We start from the raw sequence: 14,231 nt of genomic DNA on the forward strand, positions 1-14,231 counted from the left end.
CCCAAGGACAGAGCTTCAGAAGAAAACCATAACCTGCCAGACAGGTTTCTTAAGGGACCTGACTGAAACAGGCCTGGATGAAAAAGTTGCTCCTAGCAGAACCATGGAACCAGGACAGTATAAAGAGCCTGATTCCACAGAACATCTATGGCCCACGACTTAGCAATTGGGTTCTCTTCTGATGGCTACATCCCCTTCCCATACCCACCACCACCACCACCACCACCACCCACCTCCTTACACCCCTCCACCCCCCAACATCCCCACATACACACCCCAACACATGCCCAGTGGCAAGCAATAGTCACCAACACTCTGGGCTAGCACCTATTCTTAGGTTATCTATCAGTCTAGCACTTACCTTAATGCACCATCATCACCTTCGATTGTCAAAATCCTCAAATAAGGATGATTTGCAGGGACAAGATAAGTGTTCCTACATCAGAAAAACTGGGCAAAGGGGGGAGAACTGAGACATGAAAAGAAGCAACTTATCACCTTGACTATTACTCTTCAGGGAAGAGGTCTCCAGGAGGTTAACTGGAATTCAGCCAAGAGGCCTCTGCTCAATTTTTTTTAAACTCAGATACACAGGAGCACAAGAAAATGCGTGCGCACGAGCGCGAGCACATACATACACACACACACAAGCCTGCATTATGAAATTAAGAAAACCATTCCTCTGAGTGTAAGACAGGTTTCTTTTATTAGTTTTTTCCTAAACTTGTCTCATGTTTACTGAATGTTTTTCTCAGTGTAAGAACGTGACCTGGAGTTTTAACAAATTTGGATAATGCAACTTGGAAAATGCTTGTCTGTATACAAGTCATCAATAACCACTTTCTGGCCTGCCTCCATGTATATCAAGTTGGTCTTAAAGCCTGTCTAAACAGAGAGCAAGCAGACCATGCCATCCTATTCCTAGTTTTAAACTTCAAATTCATCCCCATCCCAACACCCAAGCCCTTACCCCCCATACACACAAGGTTTAGAAGAAATGGTCATTAAGGACTGAGTTGCATCAGACTTGACGTAATCCTGCACCAGCATCTCAAATAGCTCATGGCCTTACAGCAGGTCAGCTGGAACTCTTGCAGCAGGACGAGAAAACCGAGTTTAGGAATAGGGCCCCAGTGCTTTGGAACACAGTCCTTGTACTGTGAGACGCTTACACATCAACATAACCCAACTTCCCCCTCCTCCTCTCCCAGCAATCATCTCTACAGCACTTTAGAGCTCTAACATTTAAAAACCTTTCTGCACAGAGATGGACAGAAATTTATTCCTACTATGCAGGTATAGTCTTGGTTCTAACAACATAGGGCAAAACTAACAGAGAGGCACTCTGTTATACAGAATATCAGTTATTACAAAGATACAAAACATAACCAACAAAGCTTGTAACAGTTTATAGGCAGGAGGAACCAGCTCTGGCCTCTAACACAGGCTTCCCTTGAAGTTTCCAAAATCCCTTGCTCCTATCCACACTGCCCCAAAAAGCAGTCAGAGGAATGCTTTGGTGCTCCTGACATTAGCTAAAGTTAAGGAGGTATCGCTCTAACATGGGCATATTGTTTAACACTCATTTGTTTCAGACTCATCCAGTACAATCCCGTGTATTTTTGTTTTTTAAAATGATCTGTCATCTGTTTAACACATACAAATTGGCAGATTCATGACAGATATTAATACTTAACACACAAGTGGACTGTGTATGAGCCAAAAAGAACTTTTTACTTTTATCCTGGGAGTTCCAACTATACCTCGAGTTTACACAGAACATCTCTCACTAACAGGCCAGGATACAAATCTTTATACCATAATGAGCAAGGATCAGTTCCTCAGTTTAATTTACCATGCCTATATTCAACAGTACATCTTCTACAGAGAAAATTATTTAGACTTTGATGCTCAAGATGTTAGTGAACAGACTTTAAAGAAGTACCTCCAAGTCTAAAATTCTGTTTGCAATTTGCTCCCAGCGAGGGGGTTCTCTATCCCAAAAGCAGCCATGCCATTTGTAATAGGAGCTCTTTCCTTGGGAGGAAGGAAGAGGGTGGGGCTGGGATGGAAGGGAAGGGTGAAGATCAGTGTGCCTTTGTTGCTCCCCTACATTAATCCACACCAGACCACGCTCTGGCCTGCTCAGGAACAGAGGGAGCGCCCACCCTAACCCCACACCAGGCAGAAAGTCTTTCTGGCAATGTCCACAACAGATTTTTGATGCATAATTAGAGCTCCTACCATGAATGTCATAATGAAAAGCCAGCTTGATAGCTAGTTATAGCTTTTGCTGCAGCTCAACTTTCCAAAATAAACTTATTTTGAAGAAGCATGATTAAACATAAAAGGAGTGAAGCATAAGCTCAGTAAGACTAACTGGGCTTCTAAATAGTACCATTATGAAAAAAGATACAATGCACTTAATTTCTGTATCTAACTATTTAGAAGTCAAAATGCTCCGTACATTACCTATATCCCCCACCCCACCCCCAAATTCCCTAAAAACTGACTAAGAAATCTCCAGTATTCACTTGCTCTAGTTGATATTTAGAACAAAGTTGACAACTTAAAGCTTTATAATAGTCTGTTTTAATATAAACAAGTGTAGGAATCAATCAATGTCCATTTCAGGAAGCTTCTTGTCTGAATCCGAAGGCACAGCTGTGTCTGCACCCTGCTCAGCAGCCTGAGGGCCTGGGCTATCTCCTTGTCCGTCCACTGGTCCATTCTGCTCTGCATTTTTTTGTTCCTCTTTTGGAGGTTCCACTTTGGGTTTGGGCTTTGAAATTATAGGGTTACACATACTTGTCAGCTCCTAGAATGGAAGAGAAAAAAACGGTTTCTTAAATTTTCATATGACATGCTAAACCCACGTTCACCCTTTCTCACTCAATCCCCAAACCAAAATGTGACAATGACAAATGTCACTTGAGGACTATTAGTACCAACAAAGCTGACAAGACTTAAACATTGAAAGTCATGAATTACCTTAATTTTAGCTTCAATCTCTTTTGTCTTGACAACAGGATCCATGGTCAGACTCTGCTTATTCTGCAGATTCAGCTTGTTATTCATCCACTCCATCGCCTCATTGGTGCTCTTTTCTACCTTTGCCACATCAGCAGCATCCAAATGGTCATACTGGTCCTCCTATAACCAACCAGCAGGTAGTCAGATGAGTATCAAGGCATAATACCCACGTCCCAAAAACTGTCTAGTTCTTCACCATCTTCACCATCTTTTAAACAGGTACCATCTTTCAAAAAATGAAGCACTTTTAGCACTAAGTAGATAGTAAAAAAAACTTTAATTGTTTAAACCTTAAGGAAAAAGATTTGAAGGCCAAGAATACCTACAAGAAGGCAGCTAAAAGGCTTCATTGATATAAATGATGCACATTTTATGCAAAATCTTCTGAAAATAATTTCACATGTAAATTTACACTTTAATAGAAATGAAAGCTGAGGTTTAAACATGTTACTCTGGAACAAAAATAATAATTAAATATAAATTTTTAAAGATCTTTCAAAGAAAAAAATGTTTGGGTTTTAAACTTTTTTTTTTTTTAAAGAAATTTCTTACACTAACAAAACAACAAAAACCTGGAGTAGGGCTAAGGATAGAACTTAGTGGTAAAGGGCTTACCTGACACACATGAAGCACTTGGTTTGACCCCCTACCACTACCAAAAATAAATAAGTTTACGTAAGTAAGTAATAAACAAATGGAAGAACCTGAAATACAGTAAGGTTAAAATGCTAATTTTGGAGTGAGACTTTGGACTGAATCTCAGCTGTCCCCAATCATTTACCTGGGGTCCTGTTTAAGGAAGATGAGGCTTAAAGTTGTTGGAAGTTACTTATAAATGTTGATAAAACCACCTATATGGACTCAATGGGATATTTATGGAGTGTATATCATATAGTACTCAAAAACTCTTTTAATAAATTAACTGTCGATATAGGACATCTGCCTAATACACAAAATCACAATGCAGATATGTTCTCAGGACACAGCATCTTTTTTTTAAATACCTTTTATTTTATTTATTTTTTTCTTATGTGATGCTAAGGATCAAATCCAGCACCTCATGTGTACTAGGCAAGTGCTCTACCACTGAGCTACAACCCAGCCCCCAGAGAATCTTAAGTCTAATGCAGAAGATGCATTTTATAGCAAAAAAAGGAAACTAAACAATACTTCTCAACCCCAGATTCCACCTACTAAAGAGAAGCAGCAAATCCTATAGTTTTTATAAGAGTCTATAAAACATTACACAATAACATCTAAAATGAAAGAAAATATTGTTAAATGAGAGTTGAGAACAATAGAAAAACTGGCAGGTAAAATGTCTCAAATTGTGACTACCAAGGTAAGTAAGATTAGAGAAAGGGAGTGGGAGTGGGGTGCGGAGTACCTTGTTTTTGAAAGAGCTGATTATTTTCATGTACTGCTGAATCTGTTTCCCTAGTTCTTCAAATAATTTTGGTCTTTCTTCAGATTCCTGGAACCGTGTCTTAATAGGTTGACCTAAATTCTTAAAAGAGAATAAACAAATTCTTAAATTATCAGAGTTGTATTGTTTCTATTATGACTAACATTGATTATGAGTTAAAGTACATTTATGTATATCAAGGGATATAAATATACAAGTTAGATATGCTTCTCCACACCACTGGAAATATTAGGCTGCTCAGACTGGAGCGAATATTCTTCAACATTGTCTCATGTAGAGTCAACCAGTATGTCCTAATTATCAAAACACAACCAAAAATTACTTGCCTCCTAGTAGACATTGTATACACTGAATAGGAAGTTTATTGCCAAAAATGATTTTTTTTAATTAAAAATGAGCAATACCTGAATCTGATGAAGCCTCTACATCTAAACATCACTTTACCAGACAATGTAAATACCACTATGGAGAGGAAAATCAGCAAAGTTCAGATGGGGATTGGGGGGAGGGGTCTATAGGACAAATGATCCAGCTCTTTTTTTTTTTTTTTTTAAAGAGAGAGTGAGAGAGGAGAGAGGAGAGAGGAGAGAGGAGAGAGGAGAGAGGAGAGAGGGAGAGAGAGAGAGAGAGAGAGAGAGAGAGAGAGAGAGAGAGAGAGAGAGAGAGAGAGAGAGAGAGAGAGAATTTTTAATATTCATTTTTTAGTTCTCGGCGGACACAACATCTTTGTTGGTATGTGGTGCTGAGGATCGAACCCGGGCCGCACGCATGCCAGGCGAGCGCGCTACCGCTTGAGCCACATCCCCAGCCCGATCCAGCTCTTCATCAAATAAATAAGGGGAAAGAAAAGTGGAAGGAGAACTACAAAACCAGATTTAAGAGACATACCAACAAAATGTATGGACCAATTGAGATCCTAACTAAAACATAATCATGTATAAAACAATGGAACTTGAAAATGGAATACTGTGGTGATCTTAAGAAACTTTTTAGGCATAATAATGATACAGAATGAAGTTCTATTTTCTTTTAAATACATACAGAAATGATTCTGGATCAATCCAAACCATAAGGACATGCTTCAAAACAACTGGGAGTGAAAACAGAGATGAAAAGAATTGGCCCAAAGAGCTGAAACTATTAGTCTCTACTTTCATGTGTTTGACATCTCTCCCAGAAGACAAAGAAAATGAACAAAAAACAAAATGGAACTTCATGTGCACTCTATGCTTGCCACAATGATATAAAACTACAGGCACTGTCCTTGAGCAATTTCACTAAAAAGAGTAATTATAATAGCCCAGTTCCACAAGAAACCAAGTAATTCTGAGCTAAAAGCAAAAGGAAATGTTCAAAGTTTCTTCTTGTGCATTTCTATCTTTTTCCAAACAAAAGGTCTCTAACTTGGGTAGTTCTTTATATTTTAACCCTAAGGTTTAACAATTAGTTTCTTTAAATACAAATCTAGTCATTTTGTTTTTATCAAGAATCAAAACTACAGCCACACACACTGGTACACACTGTAATGCTAGCTATTGCAGGTTGAGGCAGGGGAATCACAAGTTTGAAGCCAGCATTATCAACTTAAGTGAGATGCTATCTCCAAAAAAAAAAAAAAGTGCTGGGAATGCAGTTCAGTAGTATAGTTCAATTCCCAGTATAAAAAAAAAAAAAAAAAGACGGGGCTGGGGTTGTGGCTCAGTGGTAGCATGCTTGCCTAGCATGCATGAGGCACTGGGTTTGATCCTCAGCACCACATAAAACCAAACTAAAGGTATTGTGTCCACCTACAACTAAAAAATATATTTTAAAAATAATGAAAAAAAAAAAGAATGAAAACTACAAGTACAACGACATAGTAGGTACCTTTGGGTAAGGACTGTATCTTACTTGTCTTTTAACTCATGCACTAAATATCTAACTCCATAAAACACTGGAAGTCAAAACTCAATTTTCAGAAAAATTATTCTGTTGCTATAAGGCTCTAAAAGTGAGGATTATAATGAGCCTAAGTCATAAGGGTATAATTCTTCAAAACATGTTTTTCAGCCTGTGCTCTCCTCCCCATTTTGAACTACTCTCCTTGAACACTCTAAAGGCTCGGGGATACCACTGCTCTCCAAGAGTCACTTACTTTTAATTCAGCCAATTTATCTACATAAACTTGCTTTGGCTGGTCTTCTCCATCTTCATACAACCAATTTTCAGTATCTTCTAGTTTCAAGGTAAAACTGTTACGATCCTACAGATAAAAAATATATATTTATATATATATATATATATATATATATATATATATATATTGTAATTAGGTCAATCAAAAACCGTTGAGGCTTGCCTCACATGCACAAGGCCCTGGGTTCAATTCCCATCACCTCAACCAATCAATCAATCAACCAATCAATAAAAATAAAAGGGGGCTGGGGATGTGGCTCAAAGGGGCTGGGGATGTGGCTCAAGCGGTAGCACGCTCGCCTGGCATGCGTGCGGCCCGGGTTCGATCCCCAGAACCACATACCAACAAAGATGTTGTGTCCGCCGAGAACTAAAAAAATAAATATTAAAAATCCTCTCTCTCACTCTCTTTTCTCTCTCATTCTCTCTTTAAAAAAATAAAAATAAAAATAATAAAAATAAAAATAAAAGACCAGTTGAGGGCTGGGGATGTGGCTAAGAGGAAGAGCGCTCGCCTAGCATGTATGAGGCACTTGGTTCGATCCTCAGCACCACATAAAAATATTGTATCCACTCACGACTAAAAAAATTTTTTTAAAAAGTTAAAAAAAAAAACACAGTTGAGGGCTGAGTGGTAGCACAGTGGTGGAGAAATTGCCTAGCATGTTAGGCACTGGGCTCGATCCTCAGAACCACAAAAACAAATAATATAAAGGTCAATCAATAATTAAAATCAAACAATGTTTAATAAAACAAAACAGTGTGGCCAGGCGCCTCCATGCCTGTAACCCTAGCTGCTTGGGAGGCTGAGGCAGGAAGACCATGAGCTCAAAGCCAGCCTCAGAAACAGGAAATCTCAAATCAGTGAGATTCTGTCTCTAAACAAAGTACTAAATAAGGACCTGTTATCCCCTCGCAAAAAAAAAAAAAAAAAGTTGAAACACTGGTGACACAAACTGCATTGCTATATCTGGCAGTTGCTTTAAAAAAATAAAGTAGTATGGAGATGAGGGACATAGAAAATAAGGCTGGCAGAAGCTTTTTATTTTCTAGGTTCAGGGGTTACAGAGCCAAGCACAGTAGTAGAAACCTATAATCTCAGCAATTCAGAAGGCTGAGGCAGGAAGATTGCAATTTTGAGACCAATCCCAGCAACCTGGTAAGACCCTGCCTCAAAATAAAAAAAAAATAAGAGGTGGGGGGGGGGTGAGAGCTCGGTGCTACAATGCCCTTGGGTTAAATCTCCAGTACCACCAAAAAGTGTGGGGGGAGAGAGGATATGGGTGACACATGCTTATAATTCCAGGTACTTGGGAGGATCCCAGGTGAGGCAGGATGATCACCAATTTTCAGGTCAGCCTCTGTAACTTAGTGAGACCCTGCCTCAAATTATAAAAAGCTCAGTGGTATTAACATTACTGGATTCCATCTCCAGTACTAGAGAGGGAAAAGAAATGAAAGAACATGTGAAATGATGTACAAAGGCTAATCTTTGGGAAATACTGTTATAGTAAATACAAACTATACACCACCCTCAAAAAAAAAAAAGAAAAAAAAACACTTTTAATAATTTTGTTAAACACAGAGAATTCCCTTCTAAGACATCTAAAGATGTTCCTAGAAGACAGAGTAAAACATTGCAGCAGACACTTACATCTTCACTCACAAACTTCTCATATTCACCACTAAGCTTGTCTCTCATTTCATACACATATTCTTCTACTGCATTCTTGGCATCATTCCGCTCCTTCTCCAGTTTATCCTGCATGATCATCTTACCCTGAGAACAATACAAATTAGATCTTAAGACAACTAAGGCAATTTCCTCTTTCATATAATAAAATTTAAAAACAAAGATCCATTCCTTCTCAAATCCTTTTAATTCTTTGAATCACTCCAACCAAAGGAAGCTGGAAGACTAGTCCTTGACAAGTTTTGAAGATCAAGAAGGCAGAGTTTCGTGTGTGACTTTAGAAAAAGAGAATAAAAATATTAAGATATAGATACTCCACAAAAATAAGGAAAACAATGTCAGGCGCAGCGGTGCATGCCTGTAATCCCAGTGGCTCAGGACATTGAGGCAGGAAAATTGCAAGTTCAAAGCCAGTCTCAGCAAAAGTGAGGTGCTAAGCAACTCACAAAATGAGACTGGGGATGTGGCTCAGTGGTCAAGTGCCCTTGAGTTCAATTTCCAGCACTCAAATCAATCAATCAATCAATAAATAAGGAAAAATTATTTGGGACAAGAAACAATTGGTTCAGCCAGGCACAGTGGCAAATGTCCATAATCCCAATGTCTGAAGCAAGCGAGAAGAAAGTTTGAAGTCAGCCACATCAACTTACATGAGACCCTATCTCCAAATTAAAAGGGTTAGGGATGTGGCTCAATGGTAAAGTACCCTTGAGTTCAATCCAAAATATTTAAGAAAGAAAACAAAAAAAAGGCTTAGTGTCATAAGATGACCTGTTCTGATATACTATGCATGTTATATAAATGCTGAAGATTCTGCAAAATAAAACTATTCTGAGATCCAGGGATTACATAATAAGAAACCTCAATGAACTGAGTAAATGGGGTCCAGGATCCCAAATATCACATATCACTCTTCTTAAAAAGAACTGCTATATTTTCACACTGACTCACAACAGGAGAAGAAATAAGCAAGTAGTGCTACTATTAATGCTATGTGGTTTCTCCTGCTAACCAACTTCCATTACTCACTACTTTAAACATCCCAATCTCTAAGGAACAAATATACTTATAGCCCAATTTAAACAATACAACCCCAAACCAAAGACATTGTCAAGGATCTCACAGTAAAGCTTTTAACAAGAAAGACATGGTATACAATAGGATGTATTACTTAAACCTGCCTTATCCCAAAAAATTCAAAATTATTTTATCAAAATCCAAACTACCAAAAATACATAGAGCCTCTAGAAACAGTATCTGAACATCATGGTTATATTAATTCATTAGCTCATTTTTCTTACAGATTTTAAATAATCACCTCATTTTCAATGTACAAGTTGAGCATCTCTCGGTCTATCTGCCATAACAGCTGATTCTCAATTGGCAGGTCCACAGTACTGGTCTTCACTTTTGCCTTCTTAGCTTGAGGTGGTTGGTCCATCTTTTTGTCTTTCAATCCAGCTTGAGAAGTCTAAAATAACAATAGGAACAAAAACATATACAACTTAAATTTCAAAAGCTAGCTGCTTCTGCAGTGCATACTTGGAATTGAACCCAGGAGCACTCTACCACTGAGCTACATCTCCATACCTTTAAAATTTTAGTCCTCCTGCCTCAGCCTCCCAAGTAACTGGGATTACAGCTGTGGATCACTTCTCCTGATTAGTTTCATTTTGCCATATAAAAAAAGATTCAAAGATCAGTGGCATAGTAAATGTGTACTTACTTAATGCTACTGTGCTATACACTAAAAAAATGGTTATCACAGTAAGCTTTGTTATATGTGTCTTTATCACAATTAAAAATACATTTTTGAAAAAATACAAACATACACACAATTTTTCTGCAATCACATAATCAACACCTGATCATTATATAAATTTTTAGGGCTAGGAATATAGCTCAGTGGTAGAGTACTTCCTAACATCATGTCAAGGCCTGGGACTCAATTCCCAACACAGCAAAAAGAAGGAAATAGGAAAAAAAAAATTCTTCTTCCATTCTTATATAAATTTAGACAAGGATTAAACTAGTGGGAAAAGGTATAAAATTTTTATGGATCAGCAACGTAATGCCAATGTGATTTAGAAAATGTCTATAAGCTATTTACATTTTCACAAGGACTGACAGAATTCATCCCAAAGCACCCTATCTACAAATGGAAATCCATTTAACTTCATCTCACTGCTATTTTGAGTTTCTAAGTCAATAATCTTTTTTTTCGGGCTGGGGATGTGGCTCAAGCGGTAGCGCGCTCGCCTAGCATGCATATGGCCCAGGTTCAATCCTCAGCACCACATACAAAGATGTTGTGTCCACTGAAAACTAAAAAAATAAATATTAAAATTCTCTTTAAAAAAAAATAATCTTTTTTCCTCACACTTATAAACCATACTTTTTCAAATTGCCTACTCACTGTTTTCTTCAGTTTTTAGTAAATTTTTTGAGTCTTTTAGCTTCCTCTAGTTTTATTTTTCTATGCAAGTTTTTTCTTAATATTTTTAGTTGTAGATGGACATAATACCTTTATTTTATTTATTTATTTTCATGTGGTGTTGAGGATCAAACCCAGTGTCTCACATGTGTAGGCGAGCACTCTACCACTGAGCCACAGCATCACAGTATCCAACATTTCCTTTGTGATAACTTTTATTACTTTATGCTTTGAAAGACTTTTTCCATCCACAGATTAGGAAAATACTCAACCTTTTTGTTTTAACTTTTGAATTTATCAGGAATTCAATTGTAGTCTATGATGTGAGGCAAGACTTCAATGTCAGTTCCTCGCCTCCTATCCAAATAGCAGCTGAAACGTATGTGTAATTTTTATTTCCTTCCCTTTAGAAATAACATTATGAAAGGTCCTTTAGTTCCTGAATCACCCCATGGAAGTCTACATAAAAATCCCTTGGATGCATCTCACTGCAATACCACACTGGTAAGAAGGATGCACACCAGGCCTGACACTTTTCCTTTCTCCTCACCCACCTTACACACACACACACACACACACACACACACACACACAGGGATAATTTTCTCTCCCACTACTGCACCATAACCACCTACCGACCAAAATAAAGGGGTTTTCCATCTTGGCAAAGGTCTGAGCCAACAAGAGAATCAAATCTGTGAGCATGATCTCCTCTTGTCATTTTTTTTTTAACTATTATTTGCACAACTAAAGGAAAGCAAGTTAAAATTTGTTCAGACATGAAAATGGGCAACAGACTTAAGCCACATTAAGGCTCTACCAAATTTAAAGTACCACAATAAGAAATTCCCAGAGGGCTAGAGCTGTGGCTCAGTGGTAGTGCACTTGCCTGGCATGTGTGAGGCACAGGGTTCGATTCTCAGCACCACATATAAATAAAAAATAAAGGTCTATCAACAACTAAAAAAAAAAGAAATTCCTAAGAGGTTGAGATTATATATTGCCATGTCAAAAGCAATTGAAAGAAATAGTGCTTTTAATGCTAAAAAACAGATTCAAACATGGAAATTCAAAAGTAAGGAATCAAAGAATAAAAGGATACAAAAATGTTAAATATTCATTGTGGGATAAATACATTTTTTATATTATTTACAAAATGTACATAAATACATTATTTGCAATATTTTTCAATAAAAAAGCAAGAGTAAGGCAGTTGACAAATCTGATTTACCTAGCAAAGCTATGTCTGAGTCTGAGTGCTCTTTTCATGTAACAATTAGAATAGAGGTTCAAAAACCATCTTGCAAAAAGCACTTTCTAGCAGAAAAAGTACTTTACAAAAACACTACAAAATCTTGCTTAAAAATTGTTTTAAGTTAGGGCTGGGGTTATGGCTCAGCAATGGAGTGCTCACCTCACACATGCAAGGCCCTGGTTTGATCCTCAGCACCACAAAAAAAATAATTAAATAAAATAAAGGTATTGTGTCCAACTCTAACTAAAAAATAAATATTAAGAAAAAAATTGTTCAAGTAAGTAATATAGTATAAACTACTTTCCAAGAAATAGCCTTTTAAGCCAGAACCATGTACATTACAAGCCTGCAATTCATAAAAACTCATACCTCCATTTCTTCAGATTCTGACTTATTTTCTGCTGGTGTCTGCTGCTGTTGCTCTTCAACATGTTGTTCCTCCTGGTCTACCTGCATCTTCTAAAAACAGGTCAAATTAAATTCAGAAACCAAGAAATACCAATGAAAGACTAAGCAACCTTCATGACACACTGACAAAGACACATGCAGGATATGTAATTTCTGTTCAACTGTCAGCAACCAGAAGATCTAGGTTCAAATTCCAGCTCATGTCATACATGTTAACTGAAATACAAAATTCTCCCCTCGGGAGCTCAGCTAACATTATCTGTACAATGAGGATGACACTTGCCCTGCCCTATCCTTATGTAATCAAGAATGATTATGAATTGGTTTCATAAACCATTAAATACTCTTAGTATACAATGTAGCATAATTTAACAGTCTCCAAAATACAATCTGCAGTTAAGTTTCTACAAACTTCTCATAAGTAGACTTCCCTCAAAAGTCTTTACTTTTCCAAGCAGTTCCTACATCAGCCTTTCCATATTCAAAAGGACAACCACTGTATGTGCTAAAGGAGGTGAACTTATTAAGAACACCCTCAATGACGATAATTAAAACAACGGATTTGTAGAACTGAACCAGTGGTCCCTCAAAGCCTGCAACATATTAGAAGAACCTAGGACACTTTGAACACTGCTCATACCTGGGCCCAGCCTAGACCAACTCAAACAAAACCTCTGGGAATGAGACCCAAGCATTTGTGGTTTTATAAAGATTTGAATCTGATACACAAAGAGAATAAGACCCAATGCATAATTTCAGTAAATTAGTTTACAACCTATTCTATTTGTGAAAATAATCAATTGAGACTCAAGAACATTCTTCTATAACCAGAAAGAATCAAAAATAACCCAAGATGAGAAAAGCATGATCTGGGAAGAGGTAATCTATGTTCCATTTCCATACAGACTCCATGTAAAGATCCTCTACTGGTTAACCCATAGTAGGGGAAAAGACACTTGCAAAACTACTCTCAGCAACTCTCACAAATTTGCTCCCATGACCCCATCCACTCATTACAACTTCTAGACAAGTTACCTCTGGGCAATCATAATTACATTAAATGTCCAGGTTACCTCTTCTTCCTTTGCATTTTGATCAGTTTCCATTGGTTCCTCATTTTCCTCAGACTTGTGCACCTCCACTAGGGATGCACTGGACACACTGAAAATGCCATGGACATTTACTCGAACTTTGACTTTCACTTTTGAACTGGAGCCATCAGACTGAGGAGTGACTTTCTGAACTGAAAACTGAGCTGAGGACATGAGACACAAAAGAGAACACACAAGAGAACAAATTCAAACATGAATACAAGCCCATACTGTAGGTTACATTCATTCCTCAATGACAGGTCAATAACTAACATGACACTTCAAATAAGCATAGTCAGTACTCTCGGTACAATCTTACTAAATTATTAGATTTCTCATTCTTTCACATATTGTCAAGATTTTATAATTCTATTCCGAATGGAGCTCAAATGTCTCTTAATATTTTTTCTGTTCCTCTAGAACCTTATTTCAGCTTTATATGCAACAGCCTCATAAATTCCTAAAGTATACACTTGTCACATTCTCCCTCTCCAAAAAAAAAAAAAGCTACTTTTCTTATTCCTCAAGAAATTCCCATTTCTAGATCCAGTTACTATTCCAGTTACTATACCAGAGTCCTATTTACCTTTTTTATTCCTACAACAATGCAAAACTATGAATTATTAGCATCCCTATTCCTATTTTACAAATGAGGAAACCAGAATAAGTTAACTTTCCACACCTTCTAAGTATCACTAAGGATACTCTGAACACTG

At 37.4% G+C, this 14,231-nt stretch overlaps 1 protein-coding gene across 2 annotated transcripts in view; it reads right to left on the reverse strand.

The window, feature by feature from the left end:
* Positions 1-683: 683 nt before the first annotated feature.
* Hspa4 (heat shock protein family A (Hsp70) member 4) overlaps positions 684-14,231 on the reverse strand; it is a 46,280-nt gene continuing 32,732 nt past the window's right edge. For both annotated transcript variants that reach the window (XM_026400110.2, XM_026400111.2), the window contains 8 exons: positions 13,498-13,679; positions 12,386-12,475; positions 9,646-9,798; positions 8,289-8,414; positions 6,594-6,701; positions 4,421-4,540; positions 2,992-3,153; positions 684-2,818 (listed from right to left, as the gene is read on the reverse strand). In XM_026400110.2, coding sequence (XP_026255895.1) covers positions 2,615-2,818; positions 2,992-3,153; positions 4,421-4,540; positions 6,594-6,701; positions 8,289-8,414; positions 9,646-9,798; positions 12,386-12,475; positions 13,498-13,679 — 1,145 coding nt within the window. In that variant the 3' untranslated portion in view covers positions 684-2,614. The remainder of the gene's footprint in view (positions 2,819-2,991; positions 3,154-4,420; positions 4,541-6,593; positions 6,702-8,288; positions 8,415-9,645; positions 9,799-12,385; positions 12,476-13,497; positions 13,680-14,231) is intronic.

This window comes from Urocitellus parryii, chromosome 1 (genome assembly GCF_045843805.1).
Source record: "Urocitellus parryii isolate mUroPar1 chromosome 1, mUroPar1.hap1, whole genome shotgun sequence".
In the NCBI taxonomy this organism is placed as follows: domain Eukaryota; kingdom Metazoa; phylum Chordata; class Mammalia; order Rodentia; family Sciuridae; genus Urocitellus; species Urocitellus parryii.